General features: G+C 46.4%; 2 protein-coding genes across 3 annotated transcripts; both read right to left on the bottom strand.

Moving 5' to 3' along the window:
- Nucleotides 1-833: 833 nt before the first annotated feature.
- LOC127320197 (uncharacterized) lies at nucleotides 834-4,252 on the bottom strand. 2 transcript variants are annotated; one of them, XM_051349806.1, is made up of 3 exons: nucleotides 2,836-4,252; nucleotides 2,002-2,108; nucleotides 834-1,172 (listed from the first exon to the last, which is right to left on the bottom strand). In XM_051349806.1, exons 1-2 carry the CDS (start codon nucleotides 4,124-4,126, stop codon nucleotides 2,035-2,037), a joined length of 1,365 nt encoding a protein of 454 aa, XP_051205766.1. In that variant the 5' UTR covers nucleotides 4,127-4,252; the 3' UTR covers nucleotides 834-1,172; nucleotides 2,002-2,034. The 2 variants fall into 2 exon arrangements, with proteins under 2 accessions (XP_051205766.1, XP_051205765.1); XM_051349805.1 differs by having other exon boundaries at nucleotides 834-1,176.
- Nucleotides 4,253-6,633: 2,381 nt separating this feature from the next.
- LOC127320224 (uncharacterized) lies at nucleotides 6,634-10,977 on the bottom strand. The gene is made up of 3 exons (XM_051349807.2): nucleotides 9,558-10,977; nucleotides 7,931-8,037; nucleotides 6,634-6,944 (listed from the first exon to the last, which is right to left on the bottom strand). Exons 1-2 carry the CDS (start codon nucleotides 10,804-10,806, stop codon nucleotides 7,964-7,966), a joined length of 1,323 nt encoding a protein of 440 aa, XP_051205767.1. The 5' UTR covers nucleotides 10,807-10,977; the 3' UTR covers nucleotides 6,634-6,944; nucleotides 7,931-7,963.
- Between the last annotated feature and the right edge of the window lie 2,462 nt (nucleotides 10,978-13,439).

Genomic DNA, 13,439 nt, shown 5'->3' on the forward strand with positions numbered 1-13,439 from the left:
ATTTATGTAAGACTTGTCGTGTAACCATTTGTAAGACTTATTTATTCAGTACAATGTAATGGATGTTCATGTGCTCACGTCATAATGATCATGGGCATACCTGGCCATGTCTCGGCCCGGGCCGAGGAAAGCCCGACGGTCGAAATTCAGGCCCAAGCCCGGCCCAACCCGACCAATTACCCACCAAGCCCGTCGGGCCATCGGGCCGTGGGCCGAGCCGTAGTGTAAAATACATTTTCGGGCTACCCAGGCCCGGCCCGGGTGTCGGGCCAACATTTCTAGGTCCAGGCCCGAGTTTTTCGGACCGGGCTTCGGGCCAGGCTTCCCATGGCTAGGTATGATCATGGGATCGTGGGTTGAATGCATAACTGGTATTTCGGACGGCTAGTCCGGGGTCCCCACAAGGCGGAGGCGGCCGGACTCATGGAGGGCGGCGGCGGCGGCGAAAGGATGTGGCGGCGGTGCGCAAGCGGAAGGAGTAGGGGATCCTGAAATTTCAGCACGCCCTAGCGAAAGGAAATGACCTTGACCGCCAACCCGCACACCTACGGGTTCTCGAGCGGATCCGGCTCAGAACTGGAAAAATTTAATACGAGTCGAGCGATTTAAGGAGCCTGATAAACACCGCGGAAGCGCCGAAACCCGTATTTCAGCGGTTATTATACAGTTTTGGGCATTTTACAGGCCCTGCTAGACTTGCTCTAAGCTTGCTATCACATCTCCTCTGTTATCATCAGTTATCATCAGATATTGAACTTATATAGTGAAGCAATAATCAATTTGTCACAGTCGTCTCACACAGTAGTGGATGGGTAAGCAGAGAAGATCAAAGATAATATTTATCATAAGAGAATCAAATAGAGATCCTTAAATAGGACTTCTCGTTAGAGAATTAAGCCGTGCGTATGTATCGACCCTTCTCCCATGAAAGGATGATGAACAATTGTCTTGCAAGTAAACACACAGCGTACGGTGTTCTCTGAAGATCATTACATGCTGATTGAATAGACTGATTCTAATTGAACATTCTAGCGTGAACTGAAAGTCGGGCAGAAATCCCCACAGATCCCCCAAAAACTTACATGATAAGTTCATCAGCTAACTCCAGCAAACATAAACTTCTCCAAACATTCCCCAAAATGACAGTATGCTAAACTAGCACAGTCAGCTTCCTACCTGATCAGAAGATTTGAATCAGTGAGTTTTAAGAGAGAAAGGAAACATTAGAGGCTGCTGAACAAACATACGAACAGAGTGAACAATATGAAAAATAATCAAAAGTATCTGACTAAACAGGAAGGCTACTTGAGTCCATCTATGTCTGTATCATTATTCCTGCAGAATATTGTACCATTAGCACTTGCTAATCTATGTCAGTAGTTGATGATCTTTCAGGAAAAGGAAACATGATCTACATGCAGAACAAAATGCCCATAGACACCCTTCAGGCTCTTATACAGCATTCAATAGCACGATGGTCAGAATAATGAACAGAGGTAGGCATCAGCCACAAAAGAAAAGGTACAAGTCATCCTTCACACTACTATACTACTATGGTTTGAACAATCTATAGTGCCGCACTTAATCGGACCTGCTAGTTCAGCAAGTACTGATAAGTGATACACTGGATTGGAAGATACATGCTAAAATACCTTTCAGCGGTATGTCAAGTTGCTTGCAGGACAATTTCTCATCAGTATCAAAACTGTGGAATATAACTGGTTTTGAGTCCGAACAAATGTCTAGTTCAAGAAAACACTGACTAGAACTCAACCAGAGATGATCAGGTTGACTATTAAGGTTAATATATTGGACTACATAGAGAACCAATTGAAAATAGTGATAACTGGCTACATATGCACAACATTTTTCTTCTAGGTTATAAAATGCATTGATTGAGTAACAAATATAGGCAACAAGAATGCAGCACCCTAGACATGTGAATGGATGACATTCAACCAAAAATGCATTAACAAAGAAGCATTAGCGAAGAGAAAGTACCCAGAGATTCATTAGCTCGTAAACAGGTACCCTTCAGGTCTTCAGCTGTCTGTCTGAACGAACCAGAACATCTGCCAGAGTCTTGTTTTTTCGGACATCGTTCTTGCCTAAAAAGGGATTTCATCAGCGAGATTTCAAATAACAGCCACAACACTGACAACAATAATTTATAACAGTATTGATTTGTCTTCGTTGCATAAAGCAAGGTTATCAAGAATTCAGCAGATCATACACATAAGCAATAGATAAACGATAATTAGAGGAATACATTATTTTGAAGAAAAAACTTGAGAAGTCAGTCAAATAAACGTGTGTTAGCAGTCCACTACTGATAAGGGGCAGAAGATAGCCACTGATTCAATTGTTCAGATTAAAACTATTGTCGCCAAGATATATCAGATACATCCCAGTAAAATCCCCACAGTAATGAAATCATTTCAGAAACAGTTTCAGGAAAAGATGTACAACATCATAACTGAGAATATGTATGACCATTTATAGGACTAAACTACGCTACAGTGTACTACGAAGGCAAACATAGCTTACAATATTGCAGTTCTAAAGCTAAATCACTCATACTACCACACAACTGTTTCAAGATAATTTATCATGACCAAGGCAACAGCGAACATGATTAGAAAACCAGTGGGTTGAAATGCCTGAAGAAACAAATGAAGAAAGTGCAGACATGCTCAAGAGCACAACCAATGTGGCACACAAGGGGCCAAACACACATGAATTGAACTGAACACATATGGGAGGTCTCATCAATATGGAACTCATGCCCTTAGAAATGATTTCAAGTTTGCATCCAAATAAAGAGAAATGTGTCACCTGGAATCGGGCTTGATCCGAGAAATGAGGGGAGCACACATGGCAGAACGAAGCTTGACTCGCACTTGCTTGGATGAATGCCACTACCTAGCGCCATAGACTCAACCGGCCTCTTCCAGCGAATGTCAGCGCTAACACAGAATCCTTTGCCCACGGGCACATTGAGATACAGCAAGTCGGCGCTGAGTGGATCGATAGCAGCAAGCAAAGGCATGGCCCTGGATTCGGAACAGAGAGTTCTCCACGACACCTGATGCTCCAGCATCCAGCGGCCACTCTCGTCGTCGTCCAGGGTGAAGGATTTAATGCGGAACGGCTCCTCCTGAGAAACCTCCACAAACCGCAGCGCCCCGTCGCTTACCCCCATGCGCCGGTGCTTGACAAGCTGCCTCATCTCCTCCTCGCCCTGTTGGTCGGGAATCATGATGCCTGCTGGCAGCTCGGCGGGGCAGAGCTCAGGCCGGTCGCTGAACGGGTCGACGCAGACGGCGCCCCAGCTCACGTCCACCCACCAGAGGCGGCCTCTGAAGTCCAGCACCTCTTGATTCATGTGCATCCGGCGCCCAGGCGGCAGAGGGGACGGCAGCACCAGCTCGTCCCACTCCCCTGTCTCCGAGGAGAGCCGGCGCAGCAGGAATAGCCGCCCGCCGTCGAGCAGGCTGAGCTGCGCGGCGGCGTACCTCTTGGGCGGTCCGCGCCCCCCGCCTTCGGCCTGGGTGAGGAGGCCCGTGGCGGCGGAGAAGGCGTTCTCCGTGCCGTCGAAGTCCGGGAGGCGGACCATCTCGCCGGTGACGGGGTTGCAGACGAAGCGCGACACCCGCATCGGGTCGTAGAAGGAGCGGGCGTACACCTGGTCGAACACCTCGAAAGGGACGGGGGATGGGACCTGGTGCTTGAATAGGGCGAAAGCGCTTGCGCGGTTCCTGTAGGTGCCGAGCAGGAGGAGGCCGTCGCCGCTCGCGGCGAGGACGCTGCTGCCGAAGACGTTGATGAAGTTGTCGTCGGCGCTGGGCGGACGGGGGGCGTCCAGGCCGGAGCCCTGCTTGGGAGGCGGGGGAGCGCAGCTGAAGAAGTCGATGGGGTCGCCGTCGGTGCTTGCCGGGAGGGGTTCCAGACCGAAGGCCTGCCTGGGGATGGAGACGCGGGAGGCGAGCGGGGGCGGGGCGAGCGAAAGGGACGCGCTTTGCGCGGAGTTCTCCGCCGAGGAGATGCGGTAGATCATCGCCCAGGAGGGGCGCGAGGCGGCGGTGGAGAGGGAGCGGCGGAGGAGGCGACGGAGCGGGAGGAACATCTCGGCCTCGGCGGAGGAGGTGGTGGATTTGGTGAGGCAGCAAGGCGAGCGGAGAGAGGGTTTTGGTGGAAATTGGAGAAGCCGAGGAGGAGTGGGCTGGCTCACATGGACTTGGTTCGTGCAGCTTCGGTGTGTGATGAAGCATATTCAGATTATCAGAACATGATCATTATTGCTAAGCCTATAATTGATGGAGAGGAAGTTGTGATTCTTAGTTGCAATAGCTTCCAATAGCTACTAATTAATATAAGTCTCAACTTTAATTAATTGTAACATGAGACTAAACATGGAAATGAACATGTGATGTCATTGTCTTTGAAGCTATGTGACTAAACATGCGAATAGCACATTTCAATCGCAATTTGAAGGAAAAAAACAGCGGCACTTCGCAACTTCCCATTGCACTTCCGTGATATATACACCCCTCCCATTTAATTTGTTTCTCACCGTTGATCATTTATGTTTCTTTTTCATGTTTTTGTCCCCCTCCGAGATTTGGTGGGCTGATAGTGTTAGACCCCAATGAACATGTGTCTTATCTATGAATAGAAAACTGTAATGATCAGAACATATTCAGATTATCAGAACATGATCATTATTTCTAAGCCTAAAATTAATGGAGAGAAAGTTGTGATTCGAATATATATATTACTGTTTCTTAGTTCCAATAGCTACTAACTAATGTAAGTCTCAGCTTGTCTTTGAAGCTCTATGACTAAACATGGGAATAGCAAATTTCAATCGCAATTTGAAGGAAAACAACGACAGTTCGCAACTTCCCATTGCACTTCCGTGAGATATACCCCTCCCATTCAATTTATTTCTCACCGTTGATCATTTATGTTTTTTTTTCTGTTTTTGTCCCCCTCCAAGATTTGGTGGGCTGATAGTGTTAGACGACCCCACTAAACATCAAAAACATCAAGGATTAAAATAGCATGCTATTTCTCTATTAATAGCGCGCTATATCATATCTAGAGGGTACACGTTAAATTTTAATTTTTTTTTCGTTGTGACGCTATTTGCGAAATAGTATGCTATATCGCGCTAAAACTTCATAGCGTTAGAGCGCTATTTTTTCAGGCAAGTTGCTTTCACTTTTTCGTGGTGATGAACTGCAATCTGTTGGTTCCACTTCTAAATCAGAAGATAATATTGCTAAAGCTAATAATTTTTAATAAATAATTTATACTATGTTGTTGTCTTATTAAATGCTGATGTTAGCCTTCTAAAATATTTGAGATCTATTTTTATATGTGGTTATGTATGTATGATTCAGTCACTTTTAGACAATATATAAATTCGTTCTAGTAAAATTATTTATTTTTAGGCTATATTTAGTATTATTTTGAAAATGCTGTTTGTAATATACCACGCTATTAGCACGATATAGCATCTATAGCGTTTGAAGGAGGCTGCCGCTATTTCATTTAGCACGCTATTTTAAACCTTGCTAAACATGTGTCTTATCTATGAATAGGAAACTCTAAAGCTCCATATAGCAAAATTGGATCAGTCTAAATGATACATATTCTGGTCCGGTGAACTTGCTGCATCAAACTACCATGCAAATAGTATCTATGGAGGTTTTATATCCAAGGAAGTCACTTTGTGAGTAAACTCACATTACTAACTAGAACAAAACTACAGTAAACTTCCCATGTTTTTTTTTTCGTAAGTTGTTTTGCACATTTAGTTTTTGGATATATATGAATTTCGTAACTTTGCTTCTCACAAAAATCATTTTAAAATGGGTGAGTCTCATGTATTGTAATCTTCCTTTGCTATCTTAAGATTTGAGGTACCCAGCAATGACCTAAGGCGGTTTGTCATTCTGAAATACAAATCTATTGCTTTGGCTTAACAGAAATAAGTTATATCTAACATATGCAAGCAATTAGGTTACCAATATTCATCACTGAAATTGGTTTTCAATATATATTGTCTATGATAGCAGGTTATGTTTGAGAAACAAAACTTTGCAGTTTATTTTGACTTTCTGAATCACATTGATAGATTATTTATGCTAAGATCGTTCGGCAAAAATGACTGTTTTATCGGTATTCCTAAATTTGTGTTAAGCCAACCATGAACTTCAGCAAGCATAATAGTGTTGTTTCCTGTATTAGATTGCTCTGTATAAATGTTCTCTTATGTTCTCTTATTATCAGTTCTCTTATGTCCTTGATATATATGTGCAGCTATCAATCATCTTTCTTTGTCCCTTCCGTCTGGCCGTCGGCCTTCGGCATCCCATTGTTCATCAAGGATGTTCCTTTTCTATTTCCCATTTTCTTTCTTCTCTTTAATTTCATCGATGCCAATATTAGGTAGCAAACTGGCTTACTTTTGTTTGTTTGAGGGATTATCGTGCTCGTTCATTTGGGCTTTTTATTTATGGTCACACGGACGTAGGCCACGTACAATTCATTAGCAGTAGCAACACACCCCTTGAAACTTTAATAGTAAATACAAACAGAGTACGCTGTGGTACGTTCAAACAATCATTACTTCGTCACATCTCTCACTCATACCGTAGGGATGGGTAAACAGAGGAGGTCCTTAATCAAAATCACTCACGAGGTGGTACAAAAACATGAACGTACTGCCTTGCAACCAAAAAGCATATTGATTCAGTTGAGTGATTCTACTAGAATGTCTAGTATGAACTTAAAGTCCAAACCAACTTCCAGATTTCTGAAAAAGAGTAGTTCATGAGCAAACTCCCAGAACTCTGAACTTTTCTAGCTTTCCCACAAAATGGGTGTCCGGAAAACTGCCACCATCAGCTACTACTTGATTGTTAGATTTAAGGAACCTGAAACAAAAACATTGGAGACGTTTGAATATATACATAGAAGTGGAATGAGGGGCAGAATAAAAGGAGAAAGGGAAAAATAATCAAAGTAAACAGAAGTCCATCTACATATGTCCATTTTAAATAGAATCGAATAGTGAGTTGTCATTTTGATGATAACCATTTCTTATTTGCAGCAGAAATACCAAATGGCTTATTCCGAAAAGGGATTCAAATTGTCAATCGATGCACACAGCAGAAATACCCAATGTATGATCACTTGTTATGAAATAGCAAGCTTAAGCTTTAAGCTTGATCAGTTGGTGATAATATTTCAGGAAAAGGAAAAGACAATGCTTAATTGGACATTATGGTGGCAAGGCTAGGCATGCTTCAGGTTCTTATCAATGATTTATTGACCAGTTTGTAGTCCTGCACTTAATATGTTGATCATGCCTGCTAGTTCAGGAACACTTTTAGGTGAAGGAATCCAGTTCAGCAAACACTAATGCTCCTGGATAAAAGGCCCATGCTAAAAGACATATCGATAGTTTTCAGCAGCCCTGCATGCTGCTGCCACAAGACTCTACGATCGGAATAACAAGTTCAATTTGCACGCTTAGCATTGTACAGAAAAATCTGTGAAGATTAAAGATTTGAGCATGTGCACAACAACGCTTGGCATATACACACTGAATGACTGGAATGTAATAATATGTACTAGACTACTAGCATTGGTGCCAAACATATTACTAGTTCCAATAAAACACAAACAAGAACTTGACCAATGGCAGGCCAGTATTAATGATAGCACCAGATTAGGGAGTCATCTATATTAGTAGTAATTGGAAAAAAGTGCACAACATTGCTCTTTGAAATCATAAAGTGAATGGGTTGAGTTACATATGTATTAAGAACACAAAATCCTAAACATTCAAAATGGATGGCATACAGGTACGATGGATCAATAAAGAAGCATGAGCTGAGAGATATAGAGGATATAGTACCCGGAGATACATCAACTGGTAACTTGGTATGCTTCATTTCACGTGGTTTCCGCCCGAGCGAACCAGAACATCTGCCAACTTCTTGTTTTCCTCGACAACCTTCTTGCCTGAAAAGGAAAATCCCTCTGATCAAGGCACACGAAGTTGAATAAATTATGATCTTTGATGACAGGCAAAAAATTAATACAGGCGCACATGTAAATATAGAATTTTCCGGTGTAACCATTTGAGCTACATGGCACTTTGGAATTGAGAACTCGATTTCCAAGTGCCATCACAATTTCAAACCCAAGTGATGACAATTAAGATAAAATTGGTGGTGTATCTTACTCCTAGACTGCAACTTATATTTTAGTAGGGTATGTTGGAGGCAAAGATGTTAACAGTCACACAGGTGCTATTATAAACCCCAAAAAAAACTACCCCAGTTAATTGCTATAAGATATGGATAGAAATAATTCTTAGCCATTGCTATTGTTTGGTTATGTAGAGAGAAACATTATGCATTATGCAGCAGTACCAATAACGTTTGGCACAATTTTTTGAAATGGAGGATGTACATCACATTCCTTGACTGCAACTTCTAGTAGGATGTTTTAATGTATAATAAGACAGATGTATCACATGTAAAACTAAGATGTTATGTAAACATGTGGCCAACTAGCAACCGAAACGATCAAGGGATTACCTGCATCAGCAGGGATTCCCCAATTTCGATAAGACATGGAGCGAAATTATTCTGAGCCATTGCTATTGTTTAGTTATGCAGGGAGAAAAATCATGCATTATCCAGCAGTACAAATACTTTTGGAATGGGGGATCTACACCACATTCCTTGACTGGAACTTTTAGTAGGATGTTTTAGTGTATAGTAAGACAGATGTGTCACATATTCTCCTAGACCTAACTGATTAACAATCACAACATATTTGGAAGCTCTACAGAATTTTTGTTCCCCGTCCCTAACATCACCAAATATGCTGCAGTTATGTAGAAATAATTCTGCTGGTCTAATCTTTTTGATCAGTATAAAATAGAGCGGCTCTACTCGATAACTCCCACATTATGAGGAGAAACTACTACTCTTGGGACACTTGGAAACTACTACTCGACAACTCCCACATTATGCATTATCAAGCAGTACTAATAACTTTTGGCGCAATTTGTTCAAATGGAGGCTGTACATCATATTCTTTGACTGGAACTTGTAGTACTCCTACACCTTACTGATTAACAATCGCAGCATATTTGGAAGCTCTACAGAACTTTTGTTCCCCAACCAAATCGTTGCCAAATATACTGCAGTTATATAGAAATAATTCTGCTCGTATAATCTTTTGACCAATATAAATAGAGCGGCTTTACTCGACAACTCCCACATTATGAGCAGAAACTACTACTACTCTTGGGACACTTGTAAATAAACTCTTTGAAATACGGTTATGCACAAAAAACAGATGCGCAATTCATCTCAAGCGCAAGCAAAAAAAAAAATGACGGTGAACGGCAGGAGTTAATAAGGAAAACCGGACACAAAAACCATACATTGCACGGTTAATCCAGGGAAACCGGCAAGATTCAAAGCATGTATATAGGCAGCTAGCAACTGAATGGATCTAGTGATTACCTGCGGGAGCAGGGATCCGGGTCGATTCAAGCCAGGGTGGAAGCACGCATGGCACACAGCACCCAGTGCCTCTGTGCAGAGCACTCCCAATCACCTCCTCCCTGCCCATGTCCACGCCAACGCTATGCCTGCCGACCATCAGGTAGATGACATTGCCGTTGAGCGGGTCGAGAGCGCCGATTTGCGGCGTGGTCTTCTCCGGCAAGGGCAGCCAGGGGTGATCTCCGTCGTCAGCCCAGAGGCGGCTGAGCGCCACGCGGTGCTCCAGCGTCCAGCCGTCGTCGCCTAGAGCGAAGGAGCTGAGCACGAACGGCTCCCGATCCGACACCTCGACGTACCGCAGCTTTCCCTCGCTGACCCCCATGCGTCGGTACCTGCTCAGCGCGTACTTCCACGCGGCCTCTGCGCCCTCCAAGCCAAGCAGCGCGCTCTCGGCCGGCACGGGTCGTTCAGGCATCACGCTGCCCCTGGGCAGCTCGACCCACTGGACCTCCGGCCTGTCGCTGAACGGGTCCGCCGAGATGGCGCCCCAGGTGAGGTCCATCCACCAAAGCCGGCCGGCGAAGGCGAAGGCCTCCTGGTCAAAATCGCCCTCCTCCGAGTAGAACCGCCGCCCGAGCGGGAGCTGGTACGGCGCGGTGTGCGGCACGTCCCACTCGCCCGTATCCGAGAGAAAGCGGAGCAACCTGTTGGTCTGCAGCTCGGCGACGGCGAGCCTGTCGGGAGGCCCGTCCCCGCCGCCGTCGGCCTGGGTGAGGACGCCCATGTGCGGGCCGCAGAGGAGCTTCCTCCTGCCATCGATGACCGGGAGGCGGGCGAGCTGGCCGGTGAGAGGGTTGCAGAGGAAACGCGTGGTGTCTGGGCAGTGGCGGTGGTCGTAGCCGGTTATGGTGCGCACGTGGTTGGCGCCCTGCTTGGCGCGGATGGGGGCCGTGAAGCGGCTGTCGTGGACGATGAGGAGGAGGAGACCGTCGCCGCTCGCGGAGCACACGCCGCAGGGGAGGACCTGCATGATGTCGCTGTCGGGGTCGGGCACGTCGCTGGTGTCGACGAGGGCCGCCGGGACGGTGAGGTCGGAGAGTCGCGGAGGCTCGACGATGCGCACGCACGCGCCCGGTGCCGACCCGGCGGCCGCTGACGCCTGCTCGAACAAGACCCAGGGAGGACGGGAGGCGGCGCCCGTGGAGAGGGAGCGGCGTAGGCCGCCGGTGACGGCGGCGGAGAGACCGAGGAGGCGCCGGAGCGACATCGCGGTGTCCCGACTGTACTGGTGATGTGATGTGAGCAGTGAGCAGAGACTAGAGGGATTCCGAATGGTACAGAGACCGGGTACACGAAAGATGCGTGAGGTTGTGCTACACTGCTACTGCGTACAGTACACTGTTGCAGGCCTATACGTCAGTCACGTTGGTCTACTGGTGTGTTGTCTATGCAAGCGATAGAAAATGTCGTGCAGCTGCATCCTGCAAAAGGTGGGATGGGTCGTTTTGAACGGCGTCGCCCCATTGGCTGAAGCTGTGACGCGCATACGTCATGATTTTCCCGCCAAATTTTCTTTCCTTGCCTAGGAGGAAGCTAGCTTCAGCTCTATTCTACTTTGACCGCTAGGACCAGTAGTGTCCTCTTTTTTTTTGAACACAAGTAGTGTCCTCAATTCTCCTCCTTCCCACAGTAGCACCCACTCGCACAACTTTCAATGGAGGTATATTTGTAATAAAAATAGAAATAAGAATTTTATGTTCAACTTGTGAATCTGTAATTGAGCATTTGATTAAATACAAAAATTCCAAAAGAGATCAATTTTTGGGTATGAAACCCAATATCTACGTTTCTGCACAAAAAATGGGATCGCTATGGTTCCTTAACAAAACAATGACCTATGCAGCAAATCAGTAAAGTGGACTAATATTATCTTTTTGCCGAGAGTAAAGTGGACTATTCTAGCACGTGTAAGACAGTAACTAGGAGCATCTTCAGCCAAAAGTGTCTTTGGCTCTTGGGCGGTCGGTGCTCCTACTGTTTAAAAAAAAAGAAAAATCATACATATTTATTTAAAAAACTAAAATAAATCTGGACATAGTAAATGATGTGACCTACAAGCGTGTAAAATTTTAATATGATTTTTTATAATGTAGGCTACACCAAATAGATAAAATCTATTAAAAGTTGGAGATTTGCAATATGCATAATGAGATCTACACGTTTGTTATTTTTGTGCAGCCAAGAATATTTTGTATTTAAAATTAAAATGTTACATGTTTATGGAATAATTCATTGGCTACACCATAATTTTTTCCTAATTTTTTTGAAACACATAAATGTAATTTTTTATTTTTTTCAAAACAGCAGGAGCGCTGGTATCTAGGATCCAAAAAACTATGTCCCATCTTCACTCGCATTCCCAAATCGTCCCCCAAAAGGTTTGGGGGGCGCCAGATGTTTGACCGCCCCTAGCCAGGCATCCCAAAACATTTTTTCGTCGGGTGGAGCCTAATACGGTGTCCGCAGTCCCGAGCCCATCCCCGCTACACAGGGGACATTGCAGAGGAGCTGGACGCGTGGCGCGTGATGGGCTAGCATCGTCAGCGACGCATAGGTATGCATGGCGGGTTTAAACCATAGCCTACCTCTGGTCAAGCGGTGTTAATTGCGACCAACCTCTCCCGTCTGCTTGAACACGCCTTCTCGGTGACTCCACACCATTCACGCGGCTCCACCCCACACCTCATCCATGTTGAGTAGTCACCGCAACATCCTCGCCGACAACGGATTCGGGCGCGGCTGCCTCACCATCGCCCATGCATGGGCGTTGTACGGGGACGCGCTACCTTGTAATGCCAGACATGCGCCTACCGAGCAGCAGCGGCTTGAAGATGGCCGTCAAAGGGATTGGTGTCCCGCCTGCGACCGCGCCAGGGTCTGATCGGTGATTCGATGATATCAGGGCTCAACAAAAAGGCATATCCTTTTCTCAGAGATGACTAGCTGAGCGAACATGTGAACCCCTCCCGTGGCGCTCCCCAGGGCGCCGCCGGGGGGGGGGGGGGGGGTCGATCCCTCCTTCCGCCGCCCCTCCCTCCGTTTCTGTCCCTCCGTCGCTGCCGTCGGCACTGGCCACGGTGGCGGCGGGCCCCGGCGCCAAAGTGCACGGGGGGTTGTTGGAGGCGGCGACCGTCGGTGGCGACTGGGGCGGTGACCTCGACTTCGGTGTGCTCCGCGCCTAGGGTGGCGTCCCTGGATGTGCGGTGGCGGCTCATCCTCCACGGCCTCCGGCGATGGATGGTGGTGGCGACGGCTGTTGGATCTTGTGCCCGCCGAGATCCATCGTCGGCTTCTGCTGGCGGCGCGAGGAAGGGGGCGACGATGTGCGGGGCGAGGATGGTGTGGTTGCGGCTTCCGCCGTCCACCGAATTCTCCTTCATCATCGTTGGTCAGCGGATGGCGGCGTGGATGCCTGTTCGTCTGCCTCGGCTTTGAAGGTGGTGGCCCTAGGGTTCTTCTTCTGCGAAGATGAAGACCTACCGGATGCTGATCCTTTTAATCTAGCCAGAGTGTTGAGTTCCGGAAGGTTCCGCCGACGAATGCATCAGCGCATCTTTTGCCTGTATTTTGTTGGATCGGGTGGCATTCGGTCGCGCGCACCCATGCTTTTATTCCGACCGTTTGGTTTTGGAGGGAGCGACGCGAAGCTCTTTTTCTGTGTTGACATCAAGTGACTATGGATCCATGATGAAAGTCGGAAGAAGAGAATTTCGATAAGGCCGGATGTGAGGTCGGCTAGCTAAGGGAGATTCAAGTCTCGCTGTTGAGGGACTTCTTTGGTGTTCCGGGCTTCATAGCAGCGGTATGAAAGTGGGGGCGACAACACAAGTGAAGTTCAGA

Source organism: Lolium perenne, chromosome 1 (assembly GCF_019359855.2).
Source record: "Lolium perenne isolate Kyuss_39 chromosome 1, Kyuss_2.0, whole genome shotgun sequence".
NCBI classification, from domain to species: domain Eukaryota; kingdom Viridiplantae; phylum Streptophyta; class Magnoliopsida; order Poales; family Poaceae; genus Lolium; species Lolium perenne.